The 22,183-nt window shown below is 35.8% G+C and overlaps 1 protein-coding gene across 1 annotated transcript in view; it reads left to right on the top strand.

The window, feature by feature from the left end:
* LOC102963491 (transmembrane protein 183A-like) overlaps nucleotides 1-22,183 on the top strand; it is a 120,245-nt gene that overhangs the window by 79,078 nt on the left and 18,984 nt on the right. Inside the window, 1 exon segment of the mRNA XM_015539368.2 lies at nucleotides 4,824-5,008. Coding sequence (XP_015394854.2) covers nucleotides 4,824-5,008 — 185 coding nt within the window.

The raw sequence follows: 22,183 nt of genomic DNA, 5'->3' as shown, positions 1-22,183 counted from the left end.
ATAAGTCTGGAGGAGGGGGGACTAATACTCTCATTTACTTGATGTATTTACAAAACTGAGGTCTTAAGGCGTTTAATGTCTTGTACAAACTAACTCAGCCGTGATCAGATGATCTGGGATTCAAACCCAAAGTGTATGTTATTTTTAATTTTTTAATGTTTATTTACTTTTGAGGGCAAGAGAGACAGAGCCTTAGTGAGGGAGGGGCAGAGAGAGATGGAGACACAGAATCCAAAGCAGGCTCCAGGCTCTGAGCTGTCAGCACAGAGCCTGACACAGGGCTCAACCTCAGGAACCATGAGATCATGACCTGAGCTGAAGTTGGTCACTTAACCGACTAAGCCACCCAGGCAACCCTCAAAGTATATGTTCTTTAAAGGACTTTGTTTTGTGTGTGTGGGAATAAGGAAATGAGAAAAATATTTATTCTAGTTTTACATTTGGGAGAAGATGACCTCTGAAGAAGAGACACATGGAAATTGCAGGAGTTGGTAAGCAAAGCTTTATAAAAAAAATATTTTATTTGCTTTCCTACATATAGAGCATAAGGACAATGTCTAGCTTATAGTCTTTGGCTTAGTACTATTTCCCACAGTATACACTTAATAGACTCAAAAGAATTTTCAGTTGCAGTTAATTTTAACGGGACATTCATATCACAGCATCATAGATATTTTAGTTGAATTGATCTGTAGCCATCATCTTGCCCAGACTTTCTCCTTTTGCAAATAAGGAGATGAAAATCCAGAAATGACAAGGGGAAGAATTGTTGGAGATTTGGTATGTGTCACATACAGTTAGCCACTGTATCTATGGGGACAAGTACATAGAGAGGAATATATAAGATCGAAATTTAAGTATGTATCTAGATACTCAATTTTTTCTTTTCATCCTAATACGTCATGTCACAAAAATTTTATGTTAATAGTAATACCACCTTATACTTACATGTAACTGTCCATTTTCAGATTTTCACATATTTTATCTCATTTGAATATCATAACCACCATTGATATTAGAGGACAGGGTTTTTTTTATGTTTATTAATGGAAAATCCTGAACATCACTATACTTAAGTGTCTTGCTAAAGATATTATAACTACTAAGTAGCAAGAATTGGAGTGTTTGGGATCTTAGGTCAATAAATTCCAAAGACAACTTCTTCAGCTGGAGTCTACTCACGACAGCAGTGCAGGAGGTAGAAAAGAAGCAGTAGTTTGAGACCTGGGTCCCTGACTTCCAAGCCTAGTTGTGCATTAACTAATTGTGTAACAAATACTTTCTTCCTTATTATTTCCTTATCTGTAAAATGAGGAAACTGGATGAAATGGTATCTGTATCTAAACTCTATTCTAGCTCAAATATTAGTTGTACTAATACCCATTCATGTGTTTTCAAAAACATATTAAAAATCAGAATTAAGTGAAATGCTTCCTTAGGTTTACCAAATGCTTCTGTACCTTAAATCAGTCTACGATTTTTTTAAGTTTATTTTGAGAGAAAGAGCATGCACCAGCAGGGGAGAGGGGCAGAAGGAGAGAATCCGAAGTAGGCTCCATTCTCAGCACGGAGACCAATGTAGGGCTTGATCCCAATTATCTTGAATTATCTAATGGCTCATTCCTACCCAAAGATTGTCAGATACTGCAACGAAAACTGTAATAAGAATAAAGTTGGTTCCTACAACTCAACAACAGCAAGAAAAAAAACAGTTTCAAAAATAGGCAGAGGATTTGAATAGACATTTCCTCAAAGGTAATGTACAAATGGCCAATAAGCATATGAAAACATCACCGTCACTAATCATCAGGGAAATTTAAATCATAACCATAGTGAAATATCACCTCACACCCAAGAGGATGGCTATTATAAAAACAAAACAAAACAACACAGAAAATAACAAGTATTAGTGAGGATGTGGAGAAATAGAAATCCTTGCAAATTACTGGTAAGAATGTAAAATGGTACAGCTACTTTGGAAAACAAAATGGTGGTTCTTCAAAAAAAAAAAAATAATTGCCATATAACCTGGCAAATCTACTTTTGGGTATTTACACACACAAAAATTGAAAGCAAGTTCTTGAAGAGATATTTGTACCTCCACATTCACAGCGACACTATTCACAATAGTCAAAAGGTAGAAACAACCCAAATGTCTATCAGCAGATTAATGGGTAAACAAAATGTGGTCTACACATACAACGGAATATTATTCAGCCTTAAAAATGAAATTCTGACACATGCTGCAATATGGATGAAACTCAAGGATATTATGCCAAGTCAAACAAGCCACTCACACACAAAAAAATAAATACTATAGAATTCCACTTATATGAAGTATCTAGAGTAGTCAAATTCATAGAAATGTAAAGTTGAATAGTGGTTCCCAGGAACTGAGGGGAGCAAGAATGAGGAGTTGTTTTTTTACCAGGTAAAAAGTTTTACTTTCGCAAAATGAAAAAATTCTAGAAAATGGTTGAACAATGTAAATATATTTAACATCACTGAACTGTACACTTAGAAATGGGTAAGATGGTAAATTTTCGCTTATATACTTTTAGTATAATTCTATTTGTAAAGGAGATGGTTATGCAATCTCCTCTTCCAAATACCTAGTGTAATATTGATATAAAATATTAACATGTAATTCTATTAGTATATTGAATGTATAAAATATAAAACATAAATTATACATAAATACCAAAAATACATTTAAAGATCCACTGCCAGTTTTCTGTAATGATGGAAGCATGGTTCTCCTTAATGACAACGAAATCCACCATATAATGGTAGAGAACCATATGGGTTCTCTATGTTCTAAGATTGAGCACAACACTGAAATGTCTCTACAAATCAAATTATCTGTTGCAATTTAACTAATGTCTTTCTGTATATTTATTTTATAAGTTTATTAGCTTTCATTTCCATGCTTATCTAAAGCATCATTTTTATCAATATTAGCAAGCGAATTGTAGATCCTCAATTTGCAGGAAATATTGGCATAGCAGGAAATAACCAGACTTTGAAATCAAACACACTGGATAAAATCTTATTTCTGCCACTTGGTAACTTTTCAAATGTGGGTAAGCCATCTAATCTTTCTAAAACTTACTTTCCTCACGTGTAAAGTTGATATCAGTACCAGACAGGGTTTTTGTGACAATTATATAAAATGGACTGTGCAAACAAAGTACTTGTTAGCACAGTCTTTGGAACACAATATGTACTTGATAAGCGATTATAATTATTAATTTTAGACATGTCAGGTGCTAAAATAAAAAAAATTAATTCCTTTCATGACTTCAGATGTAGGTAAAAGTCTTCATCATCTTAATGTATTCTCTTCTAGACAGACTTGTAGCCCTGAGGGAATGAAATGGATAGAATAATCTAAGTGAGTAATAAATAGCCGAGTGACTTTGTCACCAGGGAAATGTTATCTAGCTTTAAGAACCATTGAGCAGGCACTTAATAAATGAAGTGTTTGAATAACGAGATAATACTAGTAATAGTAGATTTGAATCACAATATGAAATCTAACTCTCACTAGTACAGATTGGGTTTTGAGCTCCATTTCACAAACTTTCAGGCTCCAAACTCTGATGGACTCCTTTTGCAGATCTTCAGTTTATTGGAGTCCTTGATCTTTAATACATATTGACTTGCAAACCCTGTGCTAGGTGTTTGGATTATAAAATAAATGATACAGAATACAAAATTCATATAATATGCTGAAAGCTGCGGGATCAAAGATGTCAACTATTTATCTAGGTTGCTGATTGAAGAGAAATACAGAAACTTTAACCAGGAAACATAATCATGAAAATTTGAAAAAGCAGAATATTGAAGTACAGAGGCAATTTAAAAACTCAATATATTGGGGAGCCTGGGTGGCTCAGTTGGATAAGCCTCTGACCCCTGGTTTCAGCTCACGTCATGATCTCACAGTTCCTAAGTTCGAGCCCTGTGTTGGGCTTTGCACTGGTAGCAAAGAGCCTGCTTGGGATTCTTTCTCTCCCTCTCTCTATGCCCCTCCCCCACTTGTGCACGTGCTTGCTCTCTCAAAATAAACAAACTTAAAAAAACCTCAGTTTATCTGGTAAGAGAAATAGATTGTTATTGTAACAAAATGCTACATTCCACAAGAAACAAGGCCTTTCATTTTAGTATCTAAACACTAAGGTAAGTGGTGACCTCTTCTTTTTTTAAGAATAAGATTATTTGTCTGTTTTGATTGATGTAGGGCAAGTTTTTCCATAAGTAAAGACCAAATGAATGAGTTCTTATAGATTTTTTTCTAATCCTCTGTTTTATAACTCTAAAAAAGGCACTGCTGACATTTGACCAATAGTAACTCTAAATTCATGAATCTTTTAAATATAGGCAAGTTTCTAGGCAATAGTATAGACATGGTTGAAAGCCTTAGGCCCTATGTACTCAAGAGAAAATTGTGTCCCATGAATTTTTTATAAATGAAACAGTGCTATTTCCATGAAGAAATAAGGTCTACTAAATAAGAGTGACAGGAATTCCAAGGGGAAGGGCTGAAAAACGACAGTGTTTGGCACTTTCATCTTTCAATGGAGCTGGGAAAAAAGTTGTAGAAGTTTATAATAACAGTACCAGTTTTTATTACATCAAAACCAGGAGCCATTTGATTTGTGTTTTCTGCATAAATTTACATGATAATTTAGAAATCCTATTTTCAAATATTTAAAAGAGCTTTAATTAATATAAATTTTTGTTGCATCTCATTCCAATATTCAGGCTATGGTACACAAAATAAAAATTATATTTAAAAATCAATTTTATCGTGTTATCAGATATGCTAGATTGTTCGGGTCCAAGTACAAATGAGAAGATTTCAAATGGAGAAGTGGACAAAGAATCAGAGATTTCTGTCAAGGCGGAGAAGATAGGGAAGAAAAAGGTTATTTTCTTCTCCTCTAGTCTCCATCTCTATGTTGCACTTTCCTCCTCCTCCTCCAACACCCACCGCCTCTTTCTGGTATAATTCGTATCCATATTATCTCATTTTTTCCCCAAATCTATCCTTAGAGCCACTACTATTTTAAATAGTAAAAAACAAACCATTTTTTTCTGTTCTTCCAAATATGTTTTCAAATATTTGAGAGAGAGGTGGAGAGAGAAAAAGAATGATGGAGAGAGGCACAAAATGGCTTTCTAAAATCAAACATCTACCCGAGACCTGAAGTAGCTTGGAGAGGAGGGAAGGGAAGGCAACAGGCAAAACTGCAGGGAAGACTTCTTTACATAGACACATAAGTAATTCATGAGTATCTTAAATTCTGGAAACTTAAGAAAGAGGGAGTGGTTGCAGCTAGAGCCACCTCACCAAACTGAGACAAATTAACAAAACAAATTATGAAATCAACTGGCCTTCCTTGAAAAAAATCAGGTTTAGATTCTGAGAGGGGGTTTCTATAGGAAGCAAGACCACATAGAAGAGCATCAATTGAGAGGTTCTCACAGAAAAAAAGTCTTGCAGGGAGGCACACTTATCATAAGGACTAAGGAAGCAATGGGATTTCTTCCATGGAAACTATTACTAAAATTTGAGGTGCACCAGGTCCTTTGTGAAGGTTGTCTATAAACACTGATATATCACTAGAGTCAGAGGAAGTGTAGCCACTTATTCTCAAGAAAAGACCATGATGAATACACTTCAGCATGAAGAAATGAACCTAAGGTATGATTAGATCAAGATTTATCACATTACAAGTTCCTTGAGAGAAGGCAGACATAGTTCACCTAGATGTTGTAACTAATCAAATTATTCTTTTTTCCAGACAAGCCAGAATTTTTTCCCAGCTTTACTGAGGTAAAAAGTTGAAGAATACAACTTTAAAATATTTAAAGAGTACACTGTGATGAATTATGTATACATTGTGAAGGATTCCTCCTATCTAGATAATTAACACATCCATTACCTCACATATTTCTATTTTTTATTGTTTTGGTTTTGGGTTTTTTTTGTTTTTTGGTGAGAACCCTTAAGTTCTACTCTCTTAACAAATCTCAATTACACAATACAGTGTTAAATTATTTTTTTTATTTTCCCAGAGAGATGGAATTATAAGTCATTGATACTTTGCTAATATTTTGATAAAAAATTATTTTTACTTGGAGAAAAATCAGCCAGCTAAGAGTAATGAACCATTTTGACTTGCCTAGGATTTAAGGCTTTCCTAGAATTGCAAAACTTTCAGTTCTAGAATCAAAACAGTCTTGGGCAAACCAAGACAGTTTATCACCCTCCTACCTAAGAAAAAAAAAATAAGCATTTGATATCCTGATTCTTCATTTTACGTGTATTGGGTACTTAAAAATTTAAGTGATGTGTGAGATACACAAATATATAAATTGTTTCCCATAAATGAATTAGTAAGGTGGGCAGCACTGAGATATCCCTATATATCTTATTCTATAGAATATATGTGTTCCATTTCAAGGACATTCAAATTCAGTTTTGTTTTGTTCTTTTTTTAAGTGGGGCCAAACAACTGTTGCACACTGTGGTCCTCTGCTCTCTTAGACACTGTCCTAAGTGCTAGAGATTCAAAGATAAAATGGACCCTAACATACTCTGCACTCGAGGCTTTTACAGTCTGGTGGGAAATAAAGAGTCACTAGAATATAAGATACTACATTTGCTGGGTGAAAAGCACCTGAATTTCAGGCAAGATTTGACCTCTAGAAGTTAGGAAATGTATATTCCAATCTAAGTTTACCTATTGATTAGTTGTCTAGCTTTATTTAAATCATTTAAGTTCCCCTGGTCTCAATTTTCACAACTCTAAACAAATGGTTGATATAGAGGGTCCACAAGTCTATGTTTCTATGGATCCAGGGACCTCAAATAGAATTTTAAGCGATAAGGTTTGCCAAAAATTTTATCAGGAAGGATAACCAATATATTATCTCAGGTCATACTAATGACAGAAGATGTTGGGTAATTTTAAAAACTCAGAACTGTGAAGAAAAGTAAGAACTCGTCCCTAGAAATAAGAAATGCTTTAGATTACAGTTGTGTACTAGAGTCAGCTGGTTATGTACATCTCTTCCCAACTCCATGTTCAATATTCAGTGTTCAACAAGGTAAAAGGCTGTTGCTCCCTCTTATTTCTTTAAAATACAAAACCATTAATAAAAAATGGTAAGATTGAATTGTGGGATTTGTAACATACATAGCATAATACATATGGCCATATAACATGATGGTGAGGTGTTAAACTATGAGGTTGTGAAATTTTCACATTTTTACATAAGCAGAATAACAATTCTACGTAAATTGAAAAGTTAGAGATGTGTACTGTAATACACAAAGCAGCCATTACCATGCAAAATGTATAGCTAAGAAGCTAGTGCTTAGAAATGAAGTTTGGAAAAAACAAATTCAGTTAATCCAAGAGAAGGTAAAAAAGGAAGAAAAGAGGAAAAAAAAAAGAGCTGCCAAAACAAATTAAATTGTAGTTCATAAGCCAATAATATAAAAATTACATTAAATGTTGATGGTCTAAATGCTCCAGTTAAAAGTTGTAGTAGTCAGAATGGGGGGAAACAAAGGCAAGACCCAACTTTACTATATTCCAAAAGAAATACACTTTAAACATAAAATATAGATAAACTTAAATTGGATAGGTTTAAATTAAATGTATGGAAAAATATATACCATGAAAGCCATAATAAAAAGCCTGGAAAGGATATATTAATATCAGACAAAGAACATATCAAGAGAAACCATATTATCATATATCAATAGGTAAATCTAAAAATTATAAAGGGTCAATTCATTTGGAAGATATAACAACCTTAAATGTATATCTAATAATAGAGCTTAAGAGTACATGAAATAAAAATTGAGAAAATTAAAGACAGAAATACAAATTTCTCAAGCAATTGGAGATCTTAATATTTCTCTCAGCAATTAGTAAGCTAGACAAAAAAATTAAAGACAGAAGCTATGAACAATACTATCAATGCTTTAATATTGTTGATATTTATTAAAATGAGGTGGGAAATCTGTGCTTTATGTATTTGGCTATTTATATTATAAATAATGATGGCAGGTTTTTAAAACTGTCTCCCTTCTGGAAACACTCAGTAAATGTCAAACTCTGCATGCATAAAATATATTTTGGTTCCCTTTTCAATTGTTGTTTCATGGAAAGAAGATAGAATTCCTCATATTTTGGTTATTTTCAATTCTTCTTCATCCTGTCCTCCACTTACCCTAACAAAGGATTAAATAAAGTATTTTGTATTATACTAAGATTTTCACACATGGCCACTACATGTGTGTATACAGTCACATACACTCACATATATGCCAACTATTTATTTGAAGAAATCAGAAAACAAGGTTCTCTTAATAATTTCAGGTGTGTGTGTGTGTGTGTGTGTGTGTGTATACATATACAGGCCATGCCATATTGTCATGTTTATAATAAATACTGGGCTCTGGTGTTGCTCTCTTAACTGGCAATGATTTGGCTCACCCCAAAATAAACCCATTGATGGTTCTATCAACAGTAAAAATAACCATTAAATCTTATTTTTTGACTATTCAGTAGCATACATGAACCAGTAGGTTTTACCCACCCACTGTCCACTGCTGCTACAGGGTAACTGAAATTAGAGATTAAACTGAAGCTCAATTTGTAGCTACATTATTGGGATTTGATCCCACCGAATCTATGTCATAGAACATGTTTGAGTCACATTAAAGTGTCTATTCTTTAATGTGTATAAGCCTTATATTAACTGAAATGACACTAAAATAGAAGTAAATAATGTGGCTCCCTTGCAACACTAAAGCAAAAAGCAAAAATCTAAGCTCAGAGTCACAGATTTTTGAAAGCCAGATACATCTTATCATTTATGGCTAATTTTGTCATGCAGAATACACCCCAGAATTTTGTTGTAACTAATAAAGCACTTATATACAGGATTTTTAGTGGTAAACACCAACCTCCACATTTCTCCAAAAGTTGTCTCTATTTTAGACCCATCACCCTTTCTGTGGCTGTTTGTTACCTGTAAATGTTAGAGCACAATGAATAGATCTTTGATTGATTCATGTATATTTAGTTTTCTCTAGGTCTCTGTGAAAGCAAGGATCATGATTCCCACTCTTCTCTCATCTTCTACAGTGCCTTTTTTTCAATAAATTTTCAATAATATATACTGACTCTTGGACGGTTTAAAATGATGTCTATTGCTCTGTCCGTAATTGTGTTTGGAATTTCTAGTTTTAAGACTTAAAAATGATGGTTTGAGAAATGAATCTAGGTGGAAGAAAGATGTAACTGGTTGTGTGGTTGTATATATGTTTGCCTAGTAAACATGCCAAGCCTTGAAATTCTCGGTTTGCATTGTACGCATTTTAGCACATTTTGAAAAGGTCTCAGGGGTCTACATTTTGGTTTGGAGATTTAAGGGTTTTCTTTTCCTAAAAACCCACGATGATATGATATTAATCCTGCTGACTGCACACCTGAAATGAAGCTGAATAATTCAAGATTTATTATCAACAAATGCTTCAGATGACAAAGTACAACAGAATGAAAAGTTTCCATTATATTTCAAAGGCCTGTTTTTGGACATAGGACAAAGAGAAAGTGCACTGAATATTAGTAAATGTGGATTCAAAGGAAATTCTTGCAAATTTGAGAATATGTCAATATTAAAATCAAAATCATACCTCTGACAGGTTGTGATTGACTGGATATCACATGGTTGAAGTGTTCAATATATTACAGAACTGTTAAAGTGCTAACAGCAGAGTGAAATATTACACAGAAAATAAATGATTAGGAAAATTTTATATAGATTACTGAAATTGTGCATATGTGCATATAGCTTAGTAAACAATGCATTCTTTTTTTATAATTTTTTTTAACGTTTATTTATTTTTGAGACAGAGAGAGACAGGGCATGAGCAGGGGAGGGGCAGAGAGAGAGGGAGACACAGAATCGGAAACAGGCTCCAGGCTCTGAGCTGTCAGTACAGAGCCCGACGCGGGGCTCGAACTCACGGACCCTGAGATCATGACCTGAGCCGAAGTCGGACGCTTAACCGACCAAGCCACCCAGGCGCCCCAACAATGCATTCTTGAGACTATTTGAATGTTCTTGTTGACATTGTTAGCGTACCTTTGCAATACTTCCTCTTATCCCACACCAGAGTATGTCTAATTATTTACCTTGAGTTGAAACCTGAATCGTTCTCAAAAGGGGGACTGGTTCTGGAGTTGATATAAATATGATTTAAGTGTTCTATTCCTACAGAGTAGGACTACATTCTATGAGATTTGATTTCAGACTTCTGTGAGATCCTGGTCTTCTCACCTAAAGGTCCTGAGGGAGCAGGTAAGAAGAGAAGGCCAAGGCATCAGAGCCTTGAAGGGTTCTGGACTACTGTGCAGACTTCCCATGGTTTCTCTTGTCCATGTCCCTTAGAGGAATTTTACTAAAAAACAGTGGAAATTATCACTGCTCAAACATTTCTTTTTTAAATATTGAGACATTTTGGTGAAAAAGTACTGTCTTTACACTATTTTTTTAGAATAGTGGTTGCTGACAGCCCTTAAGCAAATTTTCTCTACAGAGGCTTTAAAAATACAGAAGTTTCACATCAACATCAGAATTTCTGATTTCTCTTCAAAAATTCTAGGATCTGGGGGCACTAGACCTATAATCCTATATGTTAACATTAGTTTGGAGGGGGGTGGTATGTGCCTTTCCCAGGCTCCCTGTTTTCTTATACTTGCTTCATTTATAAATTTTTTTTTTTAACGTTTTATTTATTTTTGAGACAGAGAGAGACAGAGCATGAACGGGGTAGGGGCAGACAGAGAGGGAGACACAGAATCGGAAGCAGGCTCCAGGCTCTGAGCCATCAGCCCAGAGCCCGATGGGGGGCTCGAACTCAAGGACTGCGAGATCGTGACCTGAGCTGAAGTCGGACGCTTAACCGACTGAGCCACCCAGGTGCCCCTATACTTGCTTCATTTAAATGATCTGCCCAGTCCCTCTATAGCCTTTTGAGTGTGAAAACTTCTTTTTTAATACATCAACTCCGTATATAATATAGACTTAGCAATGTCATTTCACTGTATATTGTGATTATAGATTTAATTCTCTAACCAGTATTTGTGATTGTATAATAAGAGATAGTACTTGAAGTCTCAAAGACAGTCATGTTTTCTGGAAAATTAAAATTTATATGACTTTAGGAGCTATTTATGTATGTGTGTATATGTATGTATATGTATATATATATACATATATATACTGTATATGTATATATACATATATACTGTATATGTGTATATATATGTGTGTGTGTGTATATATATATATATATATATATATATGGGTAAAACAGTAAATAAAAGCTAAGTTGGCATTTATCTAAATTTAAATTGTGCTTAATAGAGCCTACTCAATCAGATTTAGTTTAAAACTTGTATTTATGTTCCCTTTCCATTAAAGTAAAATTGGAGGCATGTGCTAGGATGCTAAGGAATATGATATTTATTTTAGAAATATGTAGAGTCTCTATCTGAAAAACTAATAAAATTATTCTTTAAAAATAAAAGGTCATAAAACCAGTTGATTACTCAAAAGAAAATCTATATTTTAAAAAGCCACAATAATACCTTACATTTACTTGACACTTATGAAAGTGATTTTACATACGTTTTTTTTTTTTTTTTGCTTAAAACCTGCTATGAGATAGGTGTATGTTTTAATTCATTTTGTAAATGTAAGCATTAAAGTTCATAGATGTTAAAAGTCTGTTAAGGTTATACAGCAGTTAGTTTGCAAGGTGGGATTGCATACTAGATGTTGAGATTTTAAATCTAGCTTTCAGAAAATTCTTTTAAAAATTCCAATGCAATATTTGTTTAAAAATATTTTGAAGCTCATTTAAAATTACCGAGTCTCAAAGTAACAGTCATTTACATAAGTTTCTAACTATGAAGAATCCTAACAATCATCTACTCCTGTAGATATGGTGTCCCCAATGAAAAAGTAGGGAACCCACTCAAGCACCATATTATAATATGGCATTCTGCCTCTGATTAATTAGTATAAATTAATTGCAACATGTATCACTGTAATGCAGGATTTCCGAACTTAGCACTATTGACATTTGGACCAGAAAATTTCTGTGTGGGAGTTGTAGGCACCTTAGGAATTTTAGTAGCATTCGTGGTCTCTACCCACTAAATGCCAGTAGTTTCTCCCCAGGTGTGACAAATAAAAATGCCTCTCAATATTGCCAAATGCCCCTTGGGTTCTCTTGTTGAGAACCAGTGTTGGATGTATTTTTGACTGAGTAAAACTATGGAAAACTGTAGATTTAATTCTTCAGTAACTTGACTATTGACTCTAGAATCTGGAAGGTTAAAGTTGCTGAAGTGAAGTTTCCAGACTTTATCTGATTAGTTAGCACTAATCATCTTTTAGATTTTAGACTTTTAAGGTAAAAGCTAATCTTGACAAGACAGAGACAAGACAGAGAAATTCTTTGCGTAGGGTATTAAAAAAAAAAAAAACACCCCTGTGATTTAGGAATGGCCAACACATCTGGAGATGCTAGAGCTGCAACCAAGTGGGAGACTCTTAGAAGGAAAACCTCTTTTTTAAGCTTTGAGTTGAAAACAAACTTAGTTTAAATAACAAATCCACAGGAATTCTGACTTTTTGTGAAGTATCAATTCTAGAAGTAAAAATAATATATGGTGTTATGACTTTTTTTTTTAGTATTTACTCACTAGAAATTAATAAAGACTTTTACCGGGGCGCCTTGGTGACTCAGTCGGTTAAGCGTCCAACTTCAGTTCAGGTCATGATCTTGTGGTTCGTGAGTTCGAGCCCCATGTCAGGCTCTGTGCTGACAGCTGGGAGCTCAGAGCCTGCTTCAGATTCTAGGTCTCCCTCTTTCTCTCTCTCTGCCCCTCCCCCACTCATGCTCTGTCTCTGTCTCAAATGTTAATTTTTTTTAAATAAAGATTTTTACCAAATAGAATTAAGGAGCTCTTTCTTTTATTTCTGGCAGAAATTCACTGTATTGTCCACACTCTGCTGAACTCTTAATGTCCCATTTAAATTGTGCCCATGAATCTTTTCATTAGACAAAACTTTCATTACTAATAGGACAAGATCTCCAGCCTCTGCCCACAGTTGTTTAGCAATTGCATCCCTGAGAAGAGGTTCCTTTCAATCTGGTCTGCCAGATGCCTGTTCTCAGCAAGTCATTCCTCCAAAAATAGCTATGCCCTGCAGTTTTGTTCTTATGAGTGTGGAGAGGCTTATGAGCCTCCTACTCCAACAGGACTCACTGCTAGATTTAGGATTCATCTACAAATAACGTTTTGCTAACAGTTTCTTGAAGACACATATTTATTCTCATTTTTATAGATAAGGAAGTTGAGACACAAATGTTAAAGAATTTGCCCATGTTACAGACTTAATAAAGGACATAGTTGGGTGCAAGCCAGGAGCGGACCGTGAAACCCGTGTGTTCCTTTATATTCTAGTGAATCTTTGGTTCCCTGCCACCCACCAAATGAGGTAACAGCACTTATTGTCATATACTGTCATATACAGTAAAACCTTGGTTTGTGAGCATAATTCGTTCTGGTAACATGCTGATAATCCAAAGCACTCATATATGAAAGCAAATTTCAAGAACCATTGGCTCAGTTGTGTTCATGGGACACTGGCATCACATGCTACTCATATTGCAAAAAATTGCTTGTTTATCAAGTTAAAATTTATTAGCAATGTCTGCTCTTCTTGCGGAACACTCGCAGAACAATTTACTAGCAATTCAAGGTTTTACTGTACACAGTTGACCCTTGAACAACACAGGTTTGAACTACATGGGTCCACTTCTATGTAGTTTTTTGACAAATACAGTACAATACTGTAAATGTATTTTCTCTTATTTTTCTTAACATTTTCTTTCCTTACTTTATTGTAAGAATACAGTATATAATACATATAACAAAATGTGTTAATTGATTGTGTTATTGGTAAGTCTTCTGGTCAACAGTAGGCTATTAAGTATTGTGGGAGTCAAAAGTTTTATGTGGATCTTCAGTTGTGTGGGTAGTTGGCAACTCTAACTCCCCCTGTTGTTCAAGGTCAAGTGTGTATGTCTGTGTGTATTCATACCCATACACACACAGACATACACACACACACACACACTTTCCAGGTATAGTATAACTGCAAGTGGGTGGGCAGAATAATTTTGAATACTAATTCAAAAGAAAATCCAGTAAAGGAAAGGACCCCAAGTATGAGATGATGCTTGGAAAGGAAACCTATTCATTTCATAATTTATGCATACATTCATACTTATTCAATCATTCATTCAATACATGTACATTGAACTAAGTTTATGCTAGTCAATGTGCTTTTCAACTGCTGTGCTCCCTGCTGTCATGGTGTAAACCACATAGAGTGGGCTTTGTGAAAATTCAGATAGGGCCCCAGGAGGGTCAGGGGCAGACATGAGTAGCACTATCTCTGTATGGTACAATGGAAGAGTCCAAAACCCTGAAGGGGAAGTCTCTAAAGAAAAAAAGAGAGAAACATTGTTCCCATTTACAGATGTGCTTGGGGGTGTTGATGTGTGGACAAGCTTAATGACCCCACAAGTAGTTAAAGGGTGTTAATGTACTTACGTTATTATAATGTCAAATGTCCTCCTAAGTAGCAAGTACTTGTAGTCTCAAAAGAAAAATAAGAGCTAGACCAAGATTCTACCAGAAACACCACTTAACCTCAATTGGCCCTAACTTGACAGTATTGGGCCCTGTACCAAGGCCAATCTATGCATCTTCACAGGAAAATCAGAGTTAAAAATTTAGCCCTTTAATTACAATTATTAAAAAACTTAGGAATAAAACTCATTTGAATCTTGATGTTATTTTTGGAACTTGTAAGCCAAATGAGAAGAATTTATAGCACAATAGAACAGTCACTGTTTTGATGTGTTATTAAAATGGGATGCATAATAAAACATACATAAGGGACTTTTATCCTAATTGTATATAAAATAATCTGCAAGATATTTTCTCTACACAGTGGTGATATTCGTTAAATTACCAAGTTGTATCAAGTGTTGTGGAGTTTGCAATATTTGGAGTACTACTGCACTCATGAGTATAATTTTACCCTTGCAAATGATGGCATGTCTGTTTATAGTACTGAGGTATTGAAGAGAACACTGAGTCATAGGTCATTCTCAAGGGAAGACGCCATAGTTTTCTAACTTTTCCCCAGTCGCTGTTACATTGGGAGCAAGAGATTTAACTATCAGTGACAACACAGGGCCATACTCTTCCTTCTACCCTCATCTACCTCAGATAAATGTAACTAATTCTCACTCAGAATGAGTGCCCCATCGTTTCGGGTGTCTTGTTGGTGTATGGTCCCTCCTTAAACCAGCAACAAGGTCAGAAAACCAACTTCCTTTCCCTCGAGTGAGGCTGGTTTTGATTGTACTTGAGCTTTTCAGGCTTCATTTGCCCTATAGGGTAACTGAATAACTCAGATCACAGGGTTGAGAGGAAGAAGTGGAAGGCTGCAACGATGCCACACGGTTTCTATTGACCACAGATAAACTCTTCAGGCTGAAGCTGGTGAAAGACAGGTTTATTGACAAGTCAGGTCTGTGTGAATCCTTCTGTAACTGCAAGTGGCCGCAGCCTTCACTGGTCCATATGTACAAATAAGGCCAGATTTTTAATAACATGGATGGCTCCCTGTCCCAAAATGCAACACAGAGTCTTAAATCCCCGCAAAGTCTCTCCACAACAAGACTTTGGGGAGGCCCCTGGGTAGTTCTCACACGTGCTCTCCTATTGGGTACTACTGCTTTCCTGCAAGGCTCCAGTGGGTACTTCCAAGTCCGCTGACCACTACCCATGTGTGTCTGTCATTACAAGCTGCATTAGTTTCCTATTGCTGCCTTTTGCAAATTATCACAAACTCGGTGGTTTAAACAATGCAATATTATAACTGTGGAGGTTACAAGTACAAAATGGGCTTTATGGAGCTAAAATCAAGATGTTCCTTCTGGGATCTTGAGGAAGAATCTATTACCTCAACTCTTCCAGCTTCTAGAAGCTCATGGCTCCTTCCTCCATCTTCAAAATGCATCACTACAATCTCTGCTTCCGTGGTCACATCCTTTTCTCACTCTGAACTTCTGATTCCTCTTTATAAAGATCTTTGTAATTACATTAGGCCCACCTGGAAAATTCAGGATAATTTTTCTACTTCAAGATCCTCAACTAAGTCACATCTGCAAAATCCCTTTACCAGGAAAGATAAGTTGTACTAAGTGAGTTTGAGCTGCTAAAACAAATATAATCCCTGACTTAAAATGGTCTGACTTACAATTTTTCAACTTTATTTTGGTGTGGAAGAGATACCCATTCAGAAAAAAACAAAACAAAACATATTTCCAATTTTAACTTTGATCACTTCCTGGGCTAGCAATATGCTGTGTGATACTCTCTTGTGGTGCTGGGTAATGAGCGACAGCTCCCAGTCGGCCACATGATCATGAAGGTAAACAACCGAAACACTTAACCATTTTTACCCATATGCAACCATCCTGTTTTTCACTTTCAGTATTCAATAAAATATATGAGATATTCAAGACTTTATTATTGTGTTAGATTATTTTAGCCAACTGCAGGCTAATTTAAGTGTTCAGATGGTATTTAAGGTAGGCTAGGCTAAGCTATAACGTTTAGTACGTTAGGTTTATTAAATACATTTTTTACTTAATATTTCCAACTTACAGTGTATTTATTGGGATGTAACCCCATCATAAGTCTAGGCAGATCTTTACTACAGCCTGAGTGGCTTAAACAACGAACATTTATTTTTCACAGTTCTGGACGCTGGGAAGTCCAAGATCAAGGTGCCAGCAGATTCAGATCTTGGTGAGGGTCCTCTTCCTGGCTTATAGATGGCTACCATCTAACTGGATTGTCACATGATAGAAAGAGAACTTTCCTGTCTCTTTCTCTTTTTGTAGTGCTTTACTTTCATCAAGCAGGCTCTGCTCTCATGTCCTCATCTAAGCCCCCAAAGGTCCCACCTCAAAATATCACACTGGGAATGACAGCTGCAATATATACATTTTGAGAGAACACAAACATTCAGTACGAGGCAGTGAAGTATGACTGTTGTGGGAATTAAGCTGTTGACATCTTTGGGGGACCATTATTCAGCCTACTACACAAGTTATCTGCTCATACATTGATGCTTCCCTTTCAAGTGTCACCACCAATGCCCTAGAATTGTCACAGTGCAGGAATAGTGCTGGGTACCAAACAAAAGGAGCGGGGTGGAGGGAGCAGGCATCAGCCCACTCGACGTCACACTTCAGAATCACATTCTTCAAAATCCTGTAAGAACAGCCCTTCAGCTTCTACTTTCACTCCCCTCAACCAAGAGTTTTAAGGTATTATATAGGCCTGGGCTGGGGCTATTCATCATCCTCTCTTCTCCATTCACTCTATTTCATCTTTGCAGGTGGATAATCACACACAAAACTTCCACCTGGTAGGCTCTCTTTCTGCTCTGAAAATCAGCTCATGCACATAAGTGCTTGAGTGCAGTCAGCCCTTTGGTACCAACATGTCTAACTCTTAGCTTAGGCCAGTGTCTTCCTGATAGAATTAGTTAAGGAAAAGTCACCAATCCACTTTAATTCATTCCTGAAAAATCTACCCCTACGTTAAAAGCCATTACATAAAATTCTCATTCAATTTAATGGAAACTATTCGGATGCATTCCATTCCAATTAGCCAGTTCCAACACATTGAGTGTACATAGCACATGTATTCCTTTTTACGGTATTCATATTAACGAATTCAAACCCCATTCATTCACGATGTGTGATGACATGGACCCATAGTGGAACTAGAATTTGAATATATAAAGGAAATCACTGAAAAGGGTGGACAGCGTTATAAAGATAGTGTTTAAACACCTCCCCCTGCCAAAGGAGCACACTTTTACTTTACTTAGGGTGATTGTAGGTAAAAACAGCTGTATCAAGAAAAAAAGTTATTGTTGGAAAACTGGTAGAACTTTTTAAAGAGCATTCTTTACTTTTGCTACGGGAGAAAAATCTTTATTTATAAAACATTTTGGCCAGCATCAGGAATATCAGGATTAAAGAAAGAAAATCCCAGTAATGAGGATGTTTACTGTTTACTCTTTAGAGGTCAGGAAGTATCCAAACTGCAGAAACAAACCAAAACGTTAATAAAGTTATTAGAGGATACTGCTGAGCAATTTATATTTTTATTCAGTACACTAATGTTTAAATATCATACAGTGAACCTGTTAACTCTTATAAGTAGAAACATTTGTAATTTCTATTTGAGCTACCTAACTGGTGCAAGTTAACAAGCTAGTTAAGCCACCTAGCACATCCAATAGTCACCTCAAATTGAAAGCTTGTCTCTTAATTCTCAGAATCAGTAGTGTATAAGTCACCTCTTTAATTTAAAGCTGTTAGGTCTTCCCCAGTCTAGGCCTAACTTCAAATCTTTAGGCTTTCATGAAGGGGATATTGTTTTAGTCTGGCTGTAGATTCTGATAAATTTTTTACTAGCCCTAAGGGAATCATAGAACTTTTGACTGCAAAGAGGTTTACAGCTTAAAAGTAACTTACTTGTAATACAGCCTAGATCAATGGCATGAGTTAAGCAGTAATGTAAATTAATGGCACAGTAAATCTGGACAGATCCCACTCAGGTGTTTCTCCTAAATAAAGACCCAAGTCAGCCTTCATAGGGCCCACTGCAAGAGATTCAGAGACTCCTTGAGCCACCTAACCTAGAATCTGAATTAATGTAATTAAAATCTAATGACTTCTTTATGTACTTTCCTCATCTGTTGCAAACTACCTCAAAAACAAGATGGTTCCATCAGATTAGGGCACACAACCTAACCTGTGGGTATCCCCTCAGATTTGACCCCCCGTTTTTTTTCTGGGCAGGCCAACTATCTTTGGGAGTGACCACCTATTTTTGATGTCTCACGCATCAGCCATTTTATAATTGGCTGCTCCATTTATATTTTCTTTGCACATCATGTTGGTCTATGGCTTAAAAGGTGGGACGTGACCTATGATTCTGCATCTCTCTCCAGCTCAGACTTGCTTCCAGACCTGATGTCTCCTGGTTAGACAATAATACTCATGAAAAACAAAAACGGTTCATGCATAACTTTTTCTTCTCTGTCTTCCTTCTACACTTGCCCCAAGCTGTTGTATCCCTCTTTGCCCTGTACCAGCTACTTCTGGGGTGCTCTTTCTTCTTCCATAGTGTACCATGCTTCCAACTCTTCTCCTTCCAAGTTGAGGATTGGCACCCAACTTGGGAGGGCACCCAAGAACTTCCTCCTTGGTAGACTGCATTGATTGCTTAGTCACTGAGGGGACATTTTAAAGTCAAAGAACCCTGCATTAAAATCCCAGATCACCCAAATACTAGGAACATAGCTATGTGACCAGAGGCAAATTTTACCATTTATAAAATGGAGTTTTACCATTTATAAAATGAAGATAATAGCACCAACTTAATGAGAGGAGGCATTGAAATGTTGCAGGTAAAGTCCTTAGCACGGTTCCTGGTATGTGCCCAACAACAGTAACCCTGAGCCTTGCTTTCCTTCACCAACTCCCCATTGACTGCATTCTCATTTACGCGAACTGTGTGCTGATACTCAACATGCTCATTCAATTTGCTCCAAATATGTTGTAACCGTCAGCGTGATTTTGACATGTATAGTATAACGTTGGTACAACTGTCTAGTTTTAATATTAATGGATTCTTTTTGCTATTTTCAGCTATTTTTATTCATTTTTCTGGGCTTCAAAGAAAGCGGTCATTTAAATAAGCATGCTCTCCATCATCTTTCCTAAATTTCTCCCAAATCAATTTTCTAATTTGTTTTCTAATTAGTTTTTTTAAACATTATTTTGAACCTTTTCCCTGAATGTAAGTTCCAGCTTTGTTTTTAATAAAGCATAGTACTAAAAACTATCTGGGTGCAAGAACAAAAGGTATTTACCACCTTATTTAAAATAGATGGCCAAACTGATTTTTTTAAATCTTTAAAATCTCACACAGTCAAATCCCATAATTCAATTGAATGTTTTTTCTTGGCTTCCTGGCTGCAAAGTAACAATTTGATTTCTATTTAGCTAGCACTTACATTTTTATTAATTCTTTCATTGCTTCACAAGTGACAAAATAAAACTCTGATGTGATTTTTTTTCCCTCCCTTTTCCCTGAACAGGGAATAGTCAATTGCCCAATTTTGGTATTTTTGCCTCTACCAACATGTCCTAGTGAAAGACATCCCATTATGAACCTCTGAATGTCAGAGGAAGATGAATGGCTTTGAATATTTTGAACAATGTAAACTGAACAGAATATAGAATATCTGACATTTTAAACCAAATTCTTTTCAGGGGAAAAAAAAGTTACGGTTAAACGTTTCATACAGAAAATGAGCCTTGATTCTCTCAAAATCACTGAAAGAATTATATGTGCCGATGACAACAAATTCTTTGCTTTTAAAGGACACTGAATATGAGTAATTCAGAGCCTTATTTCAAGATTACTAGTCAATCTATGCCTTTTACTGACATTAACCTTACTGTAAAATGAGATCATTTAAATTGGTCTTTTAGTTGACTGGCTGACATTAAGTCATTCATTCTGAGATTTAATCAAGTATCAACTGAAAGTCTGTTCTCTGGGTCGAGTTACCTACTCTAGTAAACCGTTTGGAACAGGGCCTTAATACTGTTCATTGAGCTCATAGTGCCCTGGGTTCACGGTGTCCTTAACTCCTTGTTTCCTGAAATCCGTGTTTGCTTCATTTTTCTTTGTTACCGTTATTCCAGATCACCTTGTGTGAAGAAGGTGAGAGCCAACTCTATTGTGTGCTTTTGTTGCCATGGTGAAGAAAATAGTACAATTCCACAGTTAATAAAGAGTATCAGGGTGAGGAAGATATTTCTTCCAAGCTCGCATGATTTTCATTTCATTACGGTGGAACTAAGGAGCATTGACAGGCCTGTCGAAGCAAAATCTTATGTTAGATATAGTTCATAATGTCATGCTATTCACTCAGAATATAGTACTTTCCTTTGAGAAATTATTTAAAATGCTTGCACTAGAGGAATGTTTTAAAAGGAGCTTCATATGGTCATATTTTTTTCCAACTAAAAAGGAACTGACATTCTACAGATTTCCATTTTGAAAACTGAACAGTCACAGAGAAACATTGTTGCAAAGGGCCTTATTAATTCAAGCTTTGAAAAAGTGATTTGTGGCTTTTCTAAAGGAAAATGTCTTCATTTAGCTATCCCAGCCAAAGTTGGGTGCAGAAAGCATAAAGGATCCTTCATTTCACTACAAGTGCAAAGGGTAAAACATTTTTAATAATTTATTTGGTTCATCAAAAAATCTCTCCTCCCATCCCTTCCATCTTATCTCTTTCCTTCCTCAAGCTGCCCTTCTTGCTCCCCTTACCTCCCTTAAAAGATACATACAGATGCAGAAAAGCTAAACGTGTCTGGAATTTGTACTAGAAGAGATATGGGGGGTAACTAAAGTCCAAGAGTGGAGTTGAAAGCCTTTGGCCCATGAATTTTTCAGTTGTTAGGAGGCAGTGAGCTGAAACTGGGCAGCGTAATTCAAACTACCACAGCTGAACATTCTCTAAGAGCTTATGTCAATTTCAAAATCTTTCATAAAAAGGAAAGCAAATGGAGAGGTTTCTTAATTGCAATTTTTTCCTATTAGACTTATCCAAATCTAACTCACTATGATGAAACGCGCTTTGGTGAACATTTCCTTTCTTGCTTCAACCAAGTAAGGCTAGAAAAATAATTTTAAAAAAATAGACTGAAGGGAAGTGAGAATATTTGAAAATGGCAAATTTCTAACTTCTAACCCCATTGTTAGCATGCCAAGTCCTTTGTGAACTACCAAACTGTGAAATCTGCAAATAAAGTGGAAGAAAAGGCTGGAGTGACTCACATTACGGTCTGCTGATAGAGAACATAAAGGTATGTTGATGTTACATAAGGATT

The sequence above is a fragment of the Panthera tigris genome, chromosome C2 (assembly GCF_018350195.1).
Source record: "Panthera tigris isolate Pti1 chromosome C2, P.tigris_Pti1_mat1.1, whole genome shotgun sequence".
Taxonomy (NCBI): Eukaryota; Metazoa; Chordata; class Mammalia; order Carnivora; family Felidae; genus Panthera; species Panthera tigris.
This window is presented reverse-complemented; position numbering and strand designations above follow the sequence as displayed.